At 48.0% G+C, this 16,004-nt stretch overlaps 1 protein-coding gene across 4 annotated transcripts; it reads left to right on the top strand.

The window, feature by feature from the left end:
- The first annotated feature begins 3,170 nt into the window (after window positions 1-3,170).
- Window positions 3,171-14,992, top strand: PHTF1 (putative homeodomain transcription factor 1). Of its 4 annotated transcripts, none has more exons than XM_057426892.1 (18): window positions 3,171-3,215; window positions 3,280-3,336; window positions 3,411-3,480; window positions 4,065-4,223; window positions 4,456-4,615; window positions 5,949-6,074; window positions 6,864-7,071; window positions 8,062-8,235; window positions 8,312-8,389; window positions 9,083-9,292; window positions 9,665-9,793; window positions 10,459-10,731; window positions 11,114-11,245; window positions 11,427-11,513; window positions 12,482-12,637; window positions 13,033-13,128; window positions 14,116-14,241; window positions 14,632-14,991. In XM_057426892.1, the coding sequence occupies exons 1-18, from the start codon at window positions 3,171-3,173 to the stop codon at window positions 14,650-14,652; spliced, it is 2,307 nt and encodes a 768-aa protein (XP_057282875.1). In that variant the 3' UTR covers window positions 14,653-14,991. The 4 variants fall into 4 exon arrangements, with proteins under 4 accessions (XP_057282875.1, XP_057282876.1, XP_057282877.1 ...); XM_057426893.1 differs by having other exon boundaries at window positions 6,864-7,023; window positions 14,632-14,989; XM_057426894.1 differs by lacking the exon at window positions 5,949-6,074 and having other exon boundaries at window positions 14,632-14,992.
- Window positions 14,993-16,004: the final 1,012 nt, after the last annotated feature.

Here is a 16,004-nt window from a genome sequence, read left to right as displayed (position 1 = left end):
CACCCTTTCCAGTCATCAGAAGGAAAAGTCCTGTCCCTTTCTTCCCTCCCTTCTCCCTCCCCACATTTAGAGTACAAGTTGGGTTTTGGTGCAACTTAAGCTGTCTCCAGATAACTTTATTTGTTCTAATCCTCACTGGGGTAGGAAAGATTTGAAACACTATGTTAGACTAGACAAAAGCAAAGATGCTGTGTTAGTTCTGGATGCATCTTTTTAATATCAATTATTACTCTTCTCTTTATAAGGGTCTCTAAAATATGTTACTCTATTATAAATCTTACTTTGTGCAATATTGTTTGTGTAGGCTTTTATATACATATTAGCACCTCAGTGTAGAGGTCACTATTTTAAACTGATAGAAAAATAATCAGAAGATACTGCAGTGATTAGTTAGAACCTGTATTACTCCTTATGTGTATGTATGTATTGTCTTCGGTACAAAATGAGGACTAGGAAATATTTCAATTTAAAACTAATTTACAGATTGAAGTGGTAGTGACTTGTTTAGTAATCTGTGTAAATAAGGTGTTAGAATGGAGAGCTTTTATGATAAAAAGTAATGTGATTCATGCAGGGGTGTAATTTAATCTTAGCAGAAATTCTAGATGACCCAGACTGGTTCATAAATGAGCCGTCTGTTCTCTGGTGGGTTTTTTCCACTTTTTATGTTGAGAGGAATTTCATAGCTTTAAGGGTTGTGCAAAGTAAAATTCCTCACAGGCAATAGCGGTTTCAGTTCATCCTCCACCTTCAAAGATCGCATTATCCAAGGGTGTTCTTTCCTTTTTCTGAAGTCTGCTAGTCTTCCAAGTGCCCATTTCACTTCTCACATATGCTGTTCTTTGGTCATGTCAGTAGAGGTGCATCAGCTCGGTGGCCGTTTGTTGACAGCCAGCACTGCATTACAACCACTCAGGAACCGACACATCTGCAGATCCCACAGCGAGTCTGCAAACATCACTTTAAAGGAAGAATAAACAGATTAAGAGCCCCCATACACCAACTTGTCTGTCTTATAGTGAGAGTTGAAACAGGATGGAGAGGGAATTAATTTGGAAGTTCTCTGTAAACTCTTACAGCATGTTTCCCAGTGGATGAAGGAAGAAGACCAGAGTGGCTCATGTCGCTTTCAAAACTGTAGGTTTAGTGAAATCTGTGACTACAGCCTTGAAATAAACTGCTCTGACTTACCTCTTTGGATGGAGGGACATGACTGGTAGCATCGTGCTCTCTTTCGGTTCCATTTACTTACTAACTTAATATCTAATGTCAGATATAAATACAGAAATATATCTTCAAATGTCTTGACTGTTGCTGATGCTGTTCTAGCGTGCTTAAGAGAGGAGGAAACTTGCTAAGAATCTATTACCTAACTACATTATCAGCTTTGGTACACTTTAACCAAGACGACATTTCAAACTCCACCTCAGTTCTGGATGTAAAGTATGAGAGGGGTTGCTTGTGAAGCTGATTACTGCAGCTAGACAAGGTGTTTCAAGGTGACTTCAACTGCACTGAAAACAACAGAGCAGAATTAGAACAATGCCTCTGTGAAAGATGCATGTTTTCCCAGAACCAGACCTGTGCTATACTGATTTTTCATAAGCTGTTTAGAAATGAAGTAATCAGTTCAGGCCACTTACTGTTTCCTGAGCAGAACAAATCTCTGGATAGGTCCAAGTAACTGTTTCTGATCTCTCTGGTGTTAAAAAGCTGCCTGTTCTCTAAGATGTCATACAACAGCCTGTGTAATGAGATAATCAAACTCTGGCAAACGTCATGGCTTGTTCTTCGTCCTACCCAGGTAGATGCAGACCAGTTTGTGAACATGGATCCTGTAAATCCTCAGTTCTCCAGTTACAACTCTTTGCCCCAGGATGTGTGTGTAAGGCTGGGGAGTGGGAAACCCTCCTGCTTTATGCTGGAGGCAACTGCTGAGTGACCAAGTGCCCTGTGTAGAGATCCATTGGCTTGGATGTGTGAACTCAGGCTTAGGCTGTGAGGTAAAGGGCTGTTGGTGGAAAACATCACTAGGGATAAGGGCGAGTGACTCAGCAGGGCTAGAAGGGGGCTAACAAAATGCAGTTTAAAGATGAGATACCTGTTAGCTTCCCTTTCCTCTCTCCTTTGGCCACGCCACGAGTCAGTTTGAGCAGATCCTTGACACGTGCTCTTCCAGGAAGGTGGGACACTCGGTGCAGTGTTCTCAGGGGATTTCTAATCACCATTTGCCACAGGTGTAGATGTTGCCATACAGAAAAGGGCTCTCTGCTGTGCTCTTCACCTTCCCTGCTGTTACGCTTTAGTTCCCCTGGACAAGGCAGATTGATGGAGCTTTCCCATGGGCATGAGCCCTTCATCTGGCCCTGCCTCCTCTTGCCAGGTCTCAACCAACCCAGTAATAAACCCTGGAATTGTGGTTTCCATGGAGTGCAAAACGTTGGCAGCTTGGGGACCAGCTCAAGGGGTGCGAGAGGAGGGGACGGCTTGGTTCTGCTCCCCATAGCACAGCACCCATGGGCCCTGGCACGGGGGTGAGGAGGTGGCCGTGGGGCTCGGAGGAACCCCTAAACCCCTTTGCTTTCTTTGTACAACGTGTAAAGAGACTTCTGTGTTGCTGTTTTTTTGTGGTTTTGTTTTTTTTTTTAATTTGATTTTGATGGGCAGCTACGATTTTTACGTTTTGTTTCTGTGGTTTTAATTTATCGGCGGTCTCTGCCTCCAGAGGACGCGGACCATTGCCTGGAAGCCTGTTTGCTTTGTGCGGCCTTAGGGTATTTATTGCCAGGAGCGAGCGCTTCCGCTCGGGCCTCTCCGTGAGTAACGCAGCGCATTTGTGTCCGTAGCCGCCTGTACCCGGGTCTCGAGCTGTTCCGCCGTTTCTTTGTCAAATAGGCCGACGGAATGCATAGAATTTTTTTTCCTGTAAAGTATTTTTTTAATAAACAAAGTCTGATTTTTGTCCTTTACCCGCTTGCCTCCCTCTGTTCGCCGCGGGAACCGGGCTCGGCGCTCGGCTTGTGCTGCCTGCGCGGGGCGGGCCGGGCCGAGCCGAGGGCAGGCGGAAGCAGTCGAGCGGCGGTCTCCAGGGCAACAGGGGCTGGGGCTGGGGCTGGCACCGGGGCCTGTACCGGTACCGGTACCGGGAACAGGCCCTGCCGTCCCCCCCCATGGCCGCTCCCGACAGGGATGCCATCTCCTGGTACCAGAAGAAGGTGAGTGCGGAGCGGGGAGGGCGGGCGCGGGCCCGGCCGTGCCCTCAGCCTCCTCTCCTTCCAGATCGGGGCCTACGACCAGCAGATATGGGAGAAGTCCATCGAGCACACCGAGATGAAGGTAACGGCGGCTCCCGCAGCCCGGGTTCGGCTGCCCTCGCAGCCGGTAACTGGCCTTTGTTTTCGTTTTCTTAGGGCTTAAAAAGCAAGCCTAAGAAGAAGGGTCACATTCAGCCTGATCTGATCGACGTGGATTTAATCAGAGGTGAGAGATGCAGGGTTTTGGCATCCCCACACAGCCGTTACCGCATCACAGCCTGGTGCAGGGCAGCCGGCACCTCCTCTGGAGCCATTAAGTGCTTGTCCGGGGCATGAGTCATAGAATAGTTAGGGTTGGAAAGGACCTGAAGTTCATCCAGTTCCAACCCCCCTGCCGTGGGCAGGGACACCTCGCACTAAACTGTTCTGGCAGCAGCAGCACCGAAGCCCCAGATCTCAGCATTGAGAAAGTGCCCGGTGCTCGCCAGCAGCAGTCTAAAAGGAGCAATGGAAGCCTGAAAGCAGAGGCAGGAGGGATGCAGGGAGTTGGTGAGAGCAGGCTGGGGTAGGGAGGGGAAGGGGCAGCAGCCAGGGCTGCTTTTAGCCCTGCGTGTTGGACGAGTGCCTGAGGCTGGGCTGCTGTCACCTCTCTGAACTGCAGGGTTTGCCCTTGGCTAAAGAGGAAGTCATAGAATAGTTAGGGTTGGAAAGGACCTTAAGATCATCCAGTTCCACCACCCCCCCCCTTCCGTGGGCAAGCCATAAGTACAAAAATTCCTGTGATTCACTTGTTTTTCCTTTAATCCCAAGGCTCTACATTTGCTAAAGCCAAGCCTGAAATTCCCTGGACGTCACTAACTCGGAAGGGAATCGTGCGAGTTGTATTTTTCCCATTATTCAGCCAGTGGTGGATACAGGTCACTTCCCAACGTATTTTTATGTGGCTTCTGGTGCTCTATGTTATGCAAGGTAAGGGCTGGTAGCAGCCTGTGCCACAGTCCTTTCTCTGCAAGGAACGTGGCATCAATTCGTAGCCTGTCATCTAAAGCATCAGGATCTGCAACCTGCTTAATGTAGGTGTCAGGACGTGTGGCACTGGTGTTTGCAGAAATACCAATAACATACAGAAAAACTGTTAAAGGCAGCAGACAGAGGGACTGGCCACGCTCTTTTGCATCTGATACCATGTTCTCCCTTTCAGTCATAGCAGTTGTGTTGTATTTCATGATGCCTGTGGTGAACGCAAGTGAAGTCATGGGACCAATGTGCCTTATGTTGCTGATGGGAACTGTGCACTGTCAAATAGTGTCTACCCAGATCAATAGACCTTCAGGAAGCAACGGGCTCAGCAGAAGGAGGAGGTGAGTGGGGTGACAGGGTCATCTGGTGGCTTGCTCAGGGTGGAAGTTAATGGGTCAGTACCTTCTATTTCTATGTAAATGGGTCAATACCTTCTATTTCTATGTAAATCGGTCATTTAACCATTAATGTGTCTTTTCTGTCTTGGTCATAATCTTCTCATAACCCAGGCAAATAGTGCAGGTTTACCAGGCTGTGACAGGTCTTCAGTTGTCAGTAGAAGTTTCTTTCTGACACAGCCTTTTAAATGTCTTTTCTTTGTGGCCAGAGGGGGGCATTCTGTGCAGAAAGGCAAACCAGTCTGGTGTCCTGCTTTGGTGTGAACTGCAGGGAATTGCTGATGTGGACTGAGAGCAGAGAAACAGGACAGAGATAGAATCATAGAATAGTCAGGGTTGGAAAGGTCGTGAAGATCATCCAGTTCCAAACTCCCTGCCATGGCCAGGGACACCTCACACTAAACCATTTCATCCAAGGCTCTGTCCAACTTGGCCTTGAACACCACCAGGGATGGAGCATTCACAAGCTCCCTGGGCAACCCATTCCAGTGCCTCACCACCCTCACAGTAAAGAACTTCCTCCTTAGATCCAATCTAAACTTCCCCTGTTTCAGTTTGAACCTGTTACCCCTTGTCCTGTCACTGCAGTCCCTAATGAAGAGTCCCTCCCCAGCATCCCTACAGGCTCCCTTCAGACACTGGAAGCTGCTCTGAGGTCTCCACGCAGCTTCTCTTCTCCAGGCTGAACAGCCCCAACTTTCTCAGCCTGTCTTCATACAGGAGGTGCTCCAGTCCCTGATCACCCTCGTGGCCTCCTCTGGACTTGTTCCAACAGCTCCATGTCCTTTTTATGTTGAGGACACCAGAACTGCACACAATGCTCCAAGTGAGGTCTCCTGAGAGCAGAGTAGAGGGGCAGGATCACCTCCTTCGATGACATTGCTGGCAGTTTGTTCGTGTAGGAGATGCTACGGTCCATCTGCTAGATATTTAACTGTTAGGTGTCTGACTCAATTTAAACACTGGTGCAATGTAGTTGAACACAGGATGATGGACGTGGATAGAGTTTTGCCTCCATTAGAGTTCTACAGTAAAGATTTTGTCCAGGTTTTGGCTAGTTGCATCTTTTGCTAGTGATACACCGATGTCCTGTGGGTATGTGCATAACTTCAGTTCATCCAAATAACATTTTACTTAATTTGGAACCAAGCATTCTGTCTGCATGACTGAAGAAAAATAGCATCTGAAAAGCTGTCCAAAGCTGATTCAGATCTTTTGAGAATGACCTCCAAGCAGCTTGCTATGCAAATTTAATTCTCCTTTTCTCAAAACTCAGGAAGTTACGCAAATCTGGGGGTGTCGATGGCAACAGTTGGTCTTCTCCTGACAAAACCAGGAAAGAAGAGCAGTCAGAGCCTGCATCCATTCTTAACAATCTAGTTAGTGTGCTTTTCCGAAGGAGGTATGTGATCTTCACCGGGTTTGTTGCATGTCTGACACTGCAAACCGTTTGATACCTGGGTAGTGAAGACAGAATGTGTGCTGTCACTGGCGTCCCCACAGGCTGCCGGTTAGTTCTGAGCTCAAAGCATTTATTGTAGGAGGCTGAATCCTCATGAAGTTTTATTGTGTCCTTATTAGGAGATCAGACCCTATCTCACACTGTAGCTAAACTGAGTGTTTGATGAGCAGAGGAAGTGACAGAGCTTATTTCTGTGACCTGGCTTGAATGCTTGTGCTCAGATTACTGTTTCAGCTGATTTCCAGGAGCAATTGTGCCTTCTAGTTTGAGTTGCTTGGCTAGACATCCCGCTTCCCACCTTCCCTTCTGTAAAAGTAACTCAAGGACAAGGAGGATAGGTTGTTTGGGATAGTGTTTTACTGTCTTCTACTGTTTTCTCAGCTGAGTTTCTGGATGAGAGAGGTCCTTTCTTTTGACAAGGATTTTTTGTCTTCTGAATTGCACTTCTTTCTTTCTTTCTAAATAATAATAAGTAAAGATTTCCTTCTGGGTTTAGAAGTTTTCAGGTACTATTAGAGTTAGAAAAGCAGCATCCAGTGAGAGTGAAGCAGATACAAGTCCCTTGAACAGAATCAGGACACAAAGAGCCTGTCAGCAGCAGACAATTACCTATTCCCTCAGCTATATTGTTTCATGTTGTACCTCAGTGGCAAGTGAAAGAGAGCATGGTGCTTTCCTCAAAGAGTTTCTCTCTGACATAAAAGCATTTAATTGTATTTTCTCTCTTAGGATTAGAAGAGTGAAGTTGGTAGCTGAGAAAGGGACTGAGACAGAGAATGGCATGAATGGTGTCAATAATGGCATTAAACACAGACCTGCCAGGTCTGAATACAGGCTGCTGCACTTCAAAGAGAAAAAGAAGCTTTCTGATGGGGAAAAGAGCCATCAGGTACCTGCAGGAAAGAGCCATTCAGAGTCACAGGTTTCAGTATATTCTGTATGTGCCCCAAAACATGTTGATATTTAACTGTGTGGTTTGATACAGCCTTCTTCTACTGATCTTTGCTTGCTTATAGGAAACCTAAAACCCCTTTCTCCTTCTTGACTGAGCAGCTGACGTGATGCTGACACTTTACTGTCAGTCAGTACAATAGTCAAGTACCCTGGAAAATGCCTGTATTGCCAAAGTGCTCGTTGGTTGCGGAGCCTTCTGCTCCCAAGATGTTCAGTTAAAGAAGATTCTGATCTTCGTTAAGATAAAGATTAATGATAATAAATGAGCCATTTTTCAAAAGCACTTCTGGAAAATAATTTGCCTTGCAAACGATTCCCTGCAGTAACCTCTCAGTGGGAGGCAGGAAAGTAAAGACTGAAATATCCTTTGTGAAGAGAGCTAAAGCACGGTGACCTCTCTTTGAATCCCTACAATATAAAGCTTTGTGGAGTTACTTTTGGGACTCCTTTGAGTTGTAAGGTGTCAGCTCCCACAGGAAGAACTTGGATTAGAAGCTCTGCAGAGCACCACAGTGCTGTGCCATCTACACTCCTGCTTCCAGGCATTTGGAGAGGAGCAGAGCTGGGTGTGGAGGGACACAGCTCATGATTTCTGGTCTGCTAGCCAGCAGCTTATAGATGCATCCCTTTTCCTGGGCTTAAGTTTGCTGGTAAGGCATTGCTAAGAGCTGCTGCTGCTGCCCTCTCCACTTCCCACCCATGTCCCAAATCCAGCTCCACCCCACCATGATTCCCTCATTACCTCTGTGGTAAGACAGGGGTAACGAGTTGAAATTTGGGATGTCCCTATGATGCCGAGTTGGATATCGTTTCTGCATCTTCTGTGGAGATCATCTGCTGGCTTTTGCAGGTAACAAGAGATTACTGGGTGCAGCAGTGTCGCAGCAGCAATGGCTTTGAACCTTTGAAGTGATGCAGTCCGGGCTGGTTCTTTAGCAGTGCCTCGGTCTTACTTTGACTGCTGTGTTTCTAGGATGACTGCACCAACAGAGGTGGAGTTTCTGATGAGCTTTCGAGCGAGGAGGAGGCTGAAGCAATGGCACAACGGATCTTGTTACGCCAGAATCTAGAAGGGGCTTCCAGTGACAACAGCTGTGAGGAGAAGAAAGAGAGGCCTCTTGTTTCTCTGAACCAGGCTGTCTCACAGGTACCCACGTTGAATTGATGCCATTTTCCACCGTGTTTTTTGCTATGGATAATAAGTCTTCCTTTGGTTTTGGCAGGTCAAGGAAGCCCTGAAAAATACCAGAGACTCGGATAGTGTCATGGAATCTGAACTAGAATCCACATTATACGGTCAGGTATGGCCATAAATACAAGAGTCAGAGCTTTACTGAGCATGGACAGTGCAGGGCTGTCCTCCCCATCAGAGCAGACCAATATTAAACAACAGCACTTCAGCATCTTCATATATAAGGTGTGGCCTCCCTGCTTGTTTGCAGCTTCATAAACTTTGTTCCCCATTGGGGCTATAACACTCTGTTTAACGAAACCAGCCAAACAACCCAAAAAGTCCCTCTTGGCAGCACAGTTTAGGCCAAGCTGCCTCTAATTGCTTGGTTTGAATCCCTGCAGTTGCTCTTGTGGTTTGGGAGGCAGCTCTGTGTTGTAACTGTAATAAATCTTGATTTTAAACAGTGGAAATCAATCGATTCTGTCACATATATGCATTCACTTCCTTACTTTATCTTGCCCTCTGCCACTCCCACCACCTGAAGATGAAATAGATATATATATATATATATATATAGGCTATCAAATGATAGATCTAAAAATCCATAAATCTAAAATAGAAATGAAATCTTAAAATGGCTTATGTGAAAGTCAGAAAACTTTTGCATTAGAATGAATGAGTCAGTTTTGATATTGTCAAGTTGGGGAATTAATGCTCCCTGTGTGACTTCAGGGCAGTTTTCAGCTGTCCCGGATGCCAGTTTGGGAAGTTGGTTCTGCAGATTGGGTGTGCACTGGGTGAAGTTTGCTTTTCCTCATAGGATTTGAGGTCCTGCATTCATGTGGGATCCCGGAGCTGCAGCGTGGGCCGCAGGGACTCTGAAAGCACTCGCCATGACTCGGAGACAGAAGACATGCTCTGGGATGATCTGCTCCACGGGCCCGAGTGCCGCTCGTCCTGCACCAGCGACAGCGAGGAGATCACTGTGAGGGATCCCCAGCGGGATGCCAAGGAAGATGTTTTCCAGCAGGTTTGTTGGCTTGTGCCCAGCAGCTGAGAATGCTGTGGAAGATTCCACCCCCCCCCCCCTTCCCCCTGTATGCCCAGGTAATATGAAAGACCCATCTGAGTGCTGCTGGTGTAATGGGAGCAGCCTAATGCTGGATGAGCCCACCCTGTCAGCCGTGTTAATCACCTGGATGTCTGTGCTGATCTAAGTAGCATCAACTCCCTGCTCCCTGCTGCTATTATCCTGACAACTGCTAAACCTAAAGCAAAGTATTTCACCCAAAGACAAATTGGGAATCTCCCCTCTCAATCTAAACACTTCCTAGGAAGAAGCATTATGTACCAGTGGGACAGAAATGATGATACACCTTTTGCATGCTTTTCTGTTTTATAGAACCATTTGTTTTGGCTGCAGAATACAAGTCCAGCATCTGCAAAAGTGAGTGCGCTAATCTGGGAAGGGAATGACTGCAAGAAGGTGGACATGTCTGTGCTGGAGATCAGTGGGATTATCATGAGCAGGGTAAGAGGGCTTCAGAGCATTGCAACCTCTCCCTCGCACTAAAAAGTAACCACCAGCAAACCTGACAGTCTTTACGTGCAGATGTGAAGTGCAGGATAAAAGTGCTCCTTCCTCAATGGCCAATACAGTTCTGCATGTTCTTAACTTAAAAAATGCACAAACCAAAGCTGAGGCGGTCCTGTTGAAGGCTAATGAATCCCAGACAGGTTTGGGTTGGAAGGGACCTTAAAGTTCATCCAGTTCCAACGTGGGCAGGGACCCCTTCCACTAGAGCAGCTTGCTCCAAGCCCCTGTGTCCAACCTGGCCTTGAACACTGCCAGGGATGGGGCAGCCACAGCTTCTCTGGGCACCCTGTGCCAGCGCCTCAGCACCCTCACAGGGAAGAGCTTCTGCCTCAGAGCTCATCTCAGTCTCCCCTCTTTCTTTTCAATGAGTGCTGATTGCTGTTGGCTGTGTCTCTGCAGCGGGCTCAAGGTGGTGGTTTTATGATTTACTGACTGATTGTTGCTGGTTTTGGAATGAAACAGATGGAATTATTTTAGGCTATGTCCTTTGAAGAGAAGGGGAACTGAATCCTCGATTGAGTCAATTCTGCCACAGCAGCATGCCTTCTCCTTGACGCAAAACACATGTAAATCATCCTGGTTTTGTTCCTGTTTGCCAGGTCAATGCTTACCAGCAAGGAGTGGGCTATCAAATGCTGGGAAACATCCTCACCATCGGCCTAGCGTTCCTACCATTCCTCTACAGACTCTTCCGCACAGACAACCTGGAGCAGCTCTGCTCCATTTCTCTAAAGGAGCTCCTGCACATCTTCTGCGGGGCACCCGCCAGCACTCCGGTCATTGTTTTGTCTGCAATCAACTTCCTTGAGAGACTTTGCTTAACGTGGATGTTCTTCTTCATGATGTGTGTTGCGGAGCGAACGTATAAACAGGTGGGTTTAAACGTCCTGTTGCCTGTCATAAACCCTGGAGTGGGTGTTCTACCCAAACCATGCTGCTGTTGAAGATGCTGGCAAGACGAGTGTGTCTCAGCAAGCTGTGGTGTCAAAGCTGGTAATAGGTCCATGAGATTTAGGGTTGGAAGGGACCTTAAAGCTCATCCAGCTCCAGCCCCCTGCCACGGGCAGGAGCACCTTCCACTAGACTGGGTTGTTCCAAGCCCGGTCCACAGTGACTGGAGAGGCCCCAAGGGCCCCTGTTGAGCTTTCCCAAGGTGCCACAACCTTTCCTGACAGTTACCACTAAGCGATCCCAAGCGATCTCGTTCGGTTTAGACTGATTGATGTTGTGTATGTTTTCGGTTTGAATTCGCAGAGGTTTTTGTTTGCCAAGCTTTTTAGTCACATCACATCTGCTCGGAAAGCCAGGAAATATGAAATCCCTCACTTCAGACTCAAGAAGGTAGAAAACATTAAGATCTGGTTATCCCTTCGGTCCTACCTAAAGGTAAGTTCCGAGCCAGGATTTGGTGGTCACAGAGGGCACAAGTGAGGCTCTCAGTACAGGCTCTTTGCTGTCCCTGGCAGCACTGCTTGAGTCACTGCACACGCAGAGCTCTTTGTGGTGAGCTTGCACCTCAGAGCTCCACATCCCTCTCAGCCCTGACTCGGTGTCTTTGTTTTGGCAGAGGCGAGGCCCCCAGCGCTCCGTGGATGTTGTTGTGTCCTCAATCTTTTTACTGGCTCTTTCCATCGCGTTTATATGCTGCGCCCAGGTGAGAGTGGAACCTTTTCCTTTAAGGAAGTAGGGGGGAAACCCCCAAATTACTGGAGGCTTTTCTTTTGCCAGCCTTCAAAGTGCTTGAACTGGAGCTGTTTGTCACCAGAATAATGCAGTGGGTTGTGTTTTGAAAAGCTTTGTATTGTTTAGTTGGTAGTGGACAGTAATCCTCTATGGTTAGGTGTTATTTCTCTCTGTTTAGATATGAATTCTCTGTCTGCAGAGGAAAGTCTGGGGGTTTATAATCATTAAGGACATCATTGGCTTTTGTGCATGAAGGAGAGGACTCTGTCCCGGTATCAAGTGTTCACAGGGCATGGTACTGAAGAGGGCTGACTGCAGCTCCTTCTTTAACCAGCTGCTGAGAAGCAGGTCCATAGCTGTCACTTACACTTCACTAAGCCTCCTGTTGGAGTAAGCAATGTTATTATTGGAGTAGTTTCTTGGTTTCTTTGATTTTGACAAGAGATCCATTAGATTGTTCAGGCAAGTTCTTGCTACCACAGCACCACTGTTGTGGTAGCAGTGAGGCTGATGGTCAGGAGTTACTGCCTCTGCTGTGATGGCTTCTTGTAAGCCACAGGTTTCTGGGGGGAGGTAATGACAGACCCAGCAAACACATCCTGGGGAAGGCAGGATCAGTGCAGCCTGGCTGGGCTGGTCTGAGGCTTGCCCCTGGGACAAGCACAGGTGAAAGACCATTTATTGCCCGTTAACTGGCAAGAGGGAGGAAAGAACCAAGTGTCCTGTTCTAAGCACAGAGAAAAAGATCAGAACTCCATGCTAAAGCCAGGTTGGAAACAAGACCTTTTACTGTAGCCTGTTGCAGGGGTGAATTGCACTCCAAGGGGAAAGGATTCAGTAGCTCCAGAGCATGGATCTCTGTTCAGAAGGGGAGCAGGGGTATTGCTTTGGCACTTTTCCTCAGGACAGGCATGTTCCTTGTTACCTTTCCCATTGCAGGTTCTTAAGGGTCACAAAACATTTCTGAATGCAGCTTACAACTGGGAGTTCCTCATCTGGGAGGCAGCACTTCTGCTCTTTTTACTGCGCCTGGCATCTTTGGGCTCTGAAACCAATAAGAAATACAGCAACATTTCCATCTTGCTCACGGAGCAGGTATCTCTGTTTAGGTGGTTTTCCCTTTGCTTTTGTGGCATGTTTAGATAGAATCATTGTGTTTCAAACCAGCTTAAAAGAAACCTTAAATTGAAGTTTAATTAGAACTTAACCTCTGTGCTGGACTAAAGCTCTGTGCAGCTGGGGAGGGACGAGCTGGCAAAGCTTTGGACAGACCCAACAGCAAAGACTCTGGCTGAGTTTTGGCTCTGGGTTAACATGTGCCCTATCAGTCACAAAGAGAATATGATCACTGCTGAATTCCTGTCTGTGGCTGCATCACATCTTCAGCAGTGGCAACAGACTGCAAAAGCAGCTCCAGTTCCCACTGTTAGGAATCACTTGGGAGCTATTGCTGGAATATTAGCATCTGATCTGTAACGTGTCTGTCACAGATAAACTTATACCTCAAGATGGAGAAGAAGCCAAACAAGAAAGAGCAGCTGTCTCTGGTAAACAATGTTTTGAAGCTATCCACAAAGCTACTGAAGGTGAGCTGCTGCTCTCCCCAAAACCGGGGTTTTTTATGACTAAAGACACTGCCTGGTTTTCCTCTTCCCATTTCTCTTGTCCTTGCTAAGGCAAGTTCCTAGAATCCTAGAATAGTTTGGGTTGGAAGGGACCTCAAAGCTCTTCCAGTTCCAAGCCCTGCCATGGGCAGGGACCCCTTCCACTAGAGCAGCTTGCTCCAAGCCCCTGTGTCCAACCTGGCCTTGAACACTGCCAGGGATGGGGCAGCCACAGCTTCTCTGGGCACCCTGTGCCAGCGCCTCAGCACCCTCACAGGGAAGAGCTTCTGCCTAAGAGCTCATCTCAGTCTCCCCTCTGGCAGGTTAAAGCCATTCCCCTTGGCCTGTCCCTACATCCCTTGTCCCAAGCCCCTCTCCAGGTTCCCTGCAGCCCCTTTAGGCACTGGAGCTGTTCTAAGGTCTCCCCTTCAGGAGCTTTCTCAAGCCCAGCTCTCTCAACCCGTCTTCTAAAACAGAAGTTCAGGCAATACAGGACCAGTGTGGTTGATTTGTCCTGCAACCATTTGATTAGTGGTGGCTTGCTGCATCTTAGATCAGTGAGAGGAGAGGCTCGTATGAACACAGCATCTTTCCTTATTGCCTGAAGTCAGATTCCTTCAGCAGCTTCAATATTGAAGCTTGTTGAGAGCAGCAGAGTGGGTATTTGGGAAAGAGCAGAGTCTGAGTCACATAAATTAGCCCAGGCAGATTCTGCAGCCCTTTGGATCAAGCTGTTATGACACAAGCAGAGTGGCAAAGGAGCCTCCTCAGATTCAGCAGTTAGAAAATGCCTTTGAGCTGGGAGGCCTGGAAGAGACGGGCAGTTTCTGTACGTACATTTAAGAAAGGACATGGAGGCAGTGCATGGTTGGCAAGGCTGCCAGGGAGCTGGTATTAAGCTAAGAGTCAGAGGATTAATTGCTTCTGATGCGGATAAATGCTAATGGACTTTTTTCCTGGTCTCCACAGGAGCTGGATACTCCATTCAGGCTCTATGGGCTGACCATGAACCCACTAATTTACAACATAACCCGGGTTGTAATACTCTCTGCTGTCTCAGGTGTTATAAGTGATCTTCTAGGATTCAACATCAGAGTAAGTATAGCTCTGACCCAGCTGAATGCATCACTTGTGCCGCAGACACGTTCCTCCGCCCCAGCAGGAAGGTTGGGGTTTGAATTAGGCTCCTGCTATGGAGCAGTTCAGAGAACAGACCCTGTACCCCCAGCTCCCTGAGCCAGCTCTGGGGGGGGAAGGACGAGGATGAGTTAAATTCCAGCCCTGTTCAGGTCTGTGGTGCCCACTTAATGCCACCGGACTCGTGTGTCGCTCCCTTTGCAATGACGACACAGTCCTCGTGTGGCTCACACTTGAACTGGAGCATTCAGCACAGGCTGGGCAAGGAGAGGGACTGTTACCTGCAGCTGAAACCCCCTCGGGCCAGCAGCTTTCAGACCCAGACTCACGCTCACAATCTCTTTTCAGTTATGGAAAATTAAACCATGAACTGACCGGACATCGGCACTCGGCCGTCTCCACCTGACAGCCCCACCAGAGAAGAGAGCCAAGAGCCTGGGTGAATGCAGAGGTGCTCTCCAGCTGCAGGTTTTAAACAGGTTCTCAGCGTAAGTATCAAAGGTTCTTCCTCTGCTTTCGTGTTCTGCAACAGACAGAGTGAACTGGTCACCCTGTGGCACACGCACACAGCAGAACGGAGTTAATGGGGTCAGACTGGAGGAGCTGCGCTGCAAAGAGCAGACCTGGGCCCAGCCTGCGTGGGGCATAGGCCACCTACAGCAATGTGAGTGCCCTGAGCTCTGGGTGGAGGGACAGTGATGGGGCCACAGGTGCCTTGGTCTCTGCATGTGACATGAAGGGCCAGCCCTCGTCTTGGTGAGCACCGTCCTGTTGGAGAGCTCTGGAGCTACACTGAGGTTCATCTGTTTGAGCATCCTCTGGTGCTCTCTCAGACTGAGTATGCCCAGCTGCATTTACCTGACTGTGCTGAAGAGCATTTCTTTCCTTCTAAGCTCAGTGTGCTCGAGGCCCTGCCTCTCTCCTGAACTGCTGCAGCAGGCACTGGAATGTGGTCTGCACAAGATGAATTCTGCTTCCGTGCTGACAACCAGACAGTAACAGATTCATGCCCCTTGGCTGATGCTGGGTCTTGTGCAACTGAACAACGCCCGCTTTTTGCCAACCTTAGTTACGTGAGAACAGGGCTCCAGCACAACCGATAGGTAAAGCCTTTATCACTGTAGAGCATTCTGCTGTGTTCATTCCCTGTCATGTCTTGTTCTGGTGGTGGTGGGAGAAGCTGCTGCAGGTCTGTGCTGCACTGGTGCACGCAAGGGGAGAAAGCTGCGGGGAGGATCAGTTCAGAGGGGGAGACACGGCACAGGCTTCCTCCTCACGAGCAGGTTAATGCTTGGGAAGGGCACGGGGGGGAAACAGAACGTTTTCAGGGCATCTCTTAAAGCCACATTTCCCTTAACTGGCTCTAATCCCTTCTATTTATTATTAATAAACCAAGCAAAAACCGGAGGAACTGTTCATAGCTTCATTCTTTCACAGAAGGGGGGAGATGGCAGAAGAACTTCTGGTGGTGCATCAAGTTGTTTACAAAGATTTTCTGTACAAGGAGCAGGTGTGAAGAGGTAAAAGGAGATGACAATTTCATACATCAAAATGTACAAATAAACCTCCAGTACAAGGGCTGCAGCAGTAACAACCGTTTCTCTACGACTTGTAACACCTCTGGTACTTGAACAGGGAGTCAGGGAAACTTCCAGGAATAAACTGCATTTGTTTCCTGGAAGAGCACGGTGGTTGTAGGAAAGACCTGGGTCAGGGATGCA

Source organism: Pezoporus wallicus, unplaced genomic scaffold, assembly GCF_028554395.1.
Source record: "Pezoporus wallicus isolate ANWC-B61680 ecotype Strahan unplaced genomic scaffold, APGP_CSIRO_Pwel_v1 contig_11646, whole genome shotgun sequence".
Lineage (NCBI taxonomy): Eukaryota > Metazoa > Chordata > Aves > Psittaciformes > Psittacidae > Pezoporus > Pezoporus wallicus.
The sequence above is the reverse complement of the archived record's forward strand: the minus strand, read 5'-3'. Positions and strand labels throughout refer to the sequence as shown.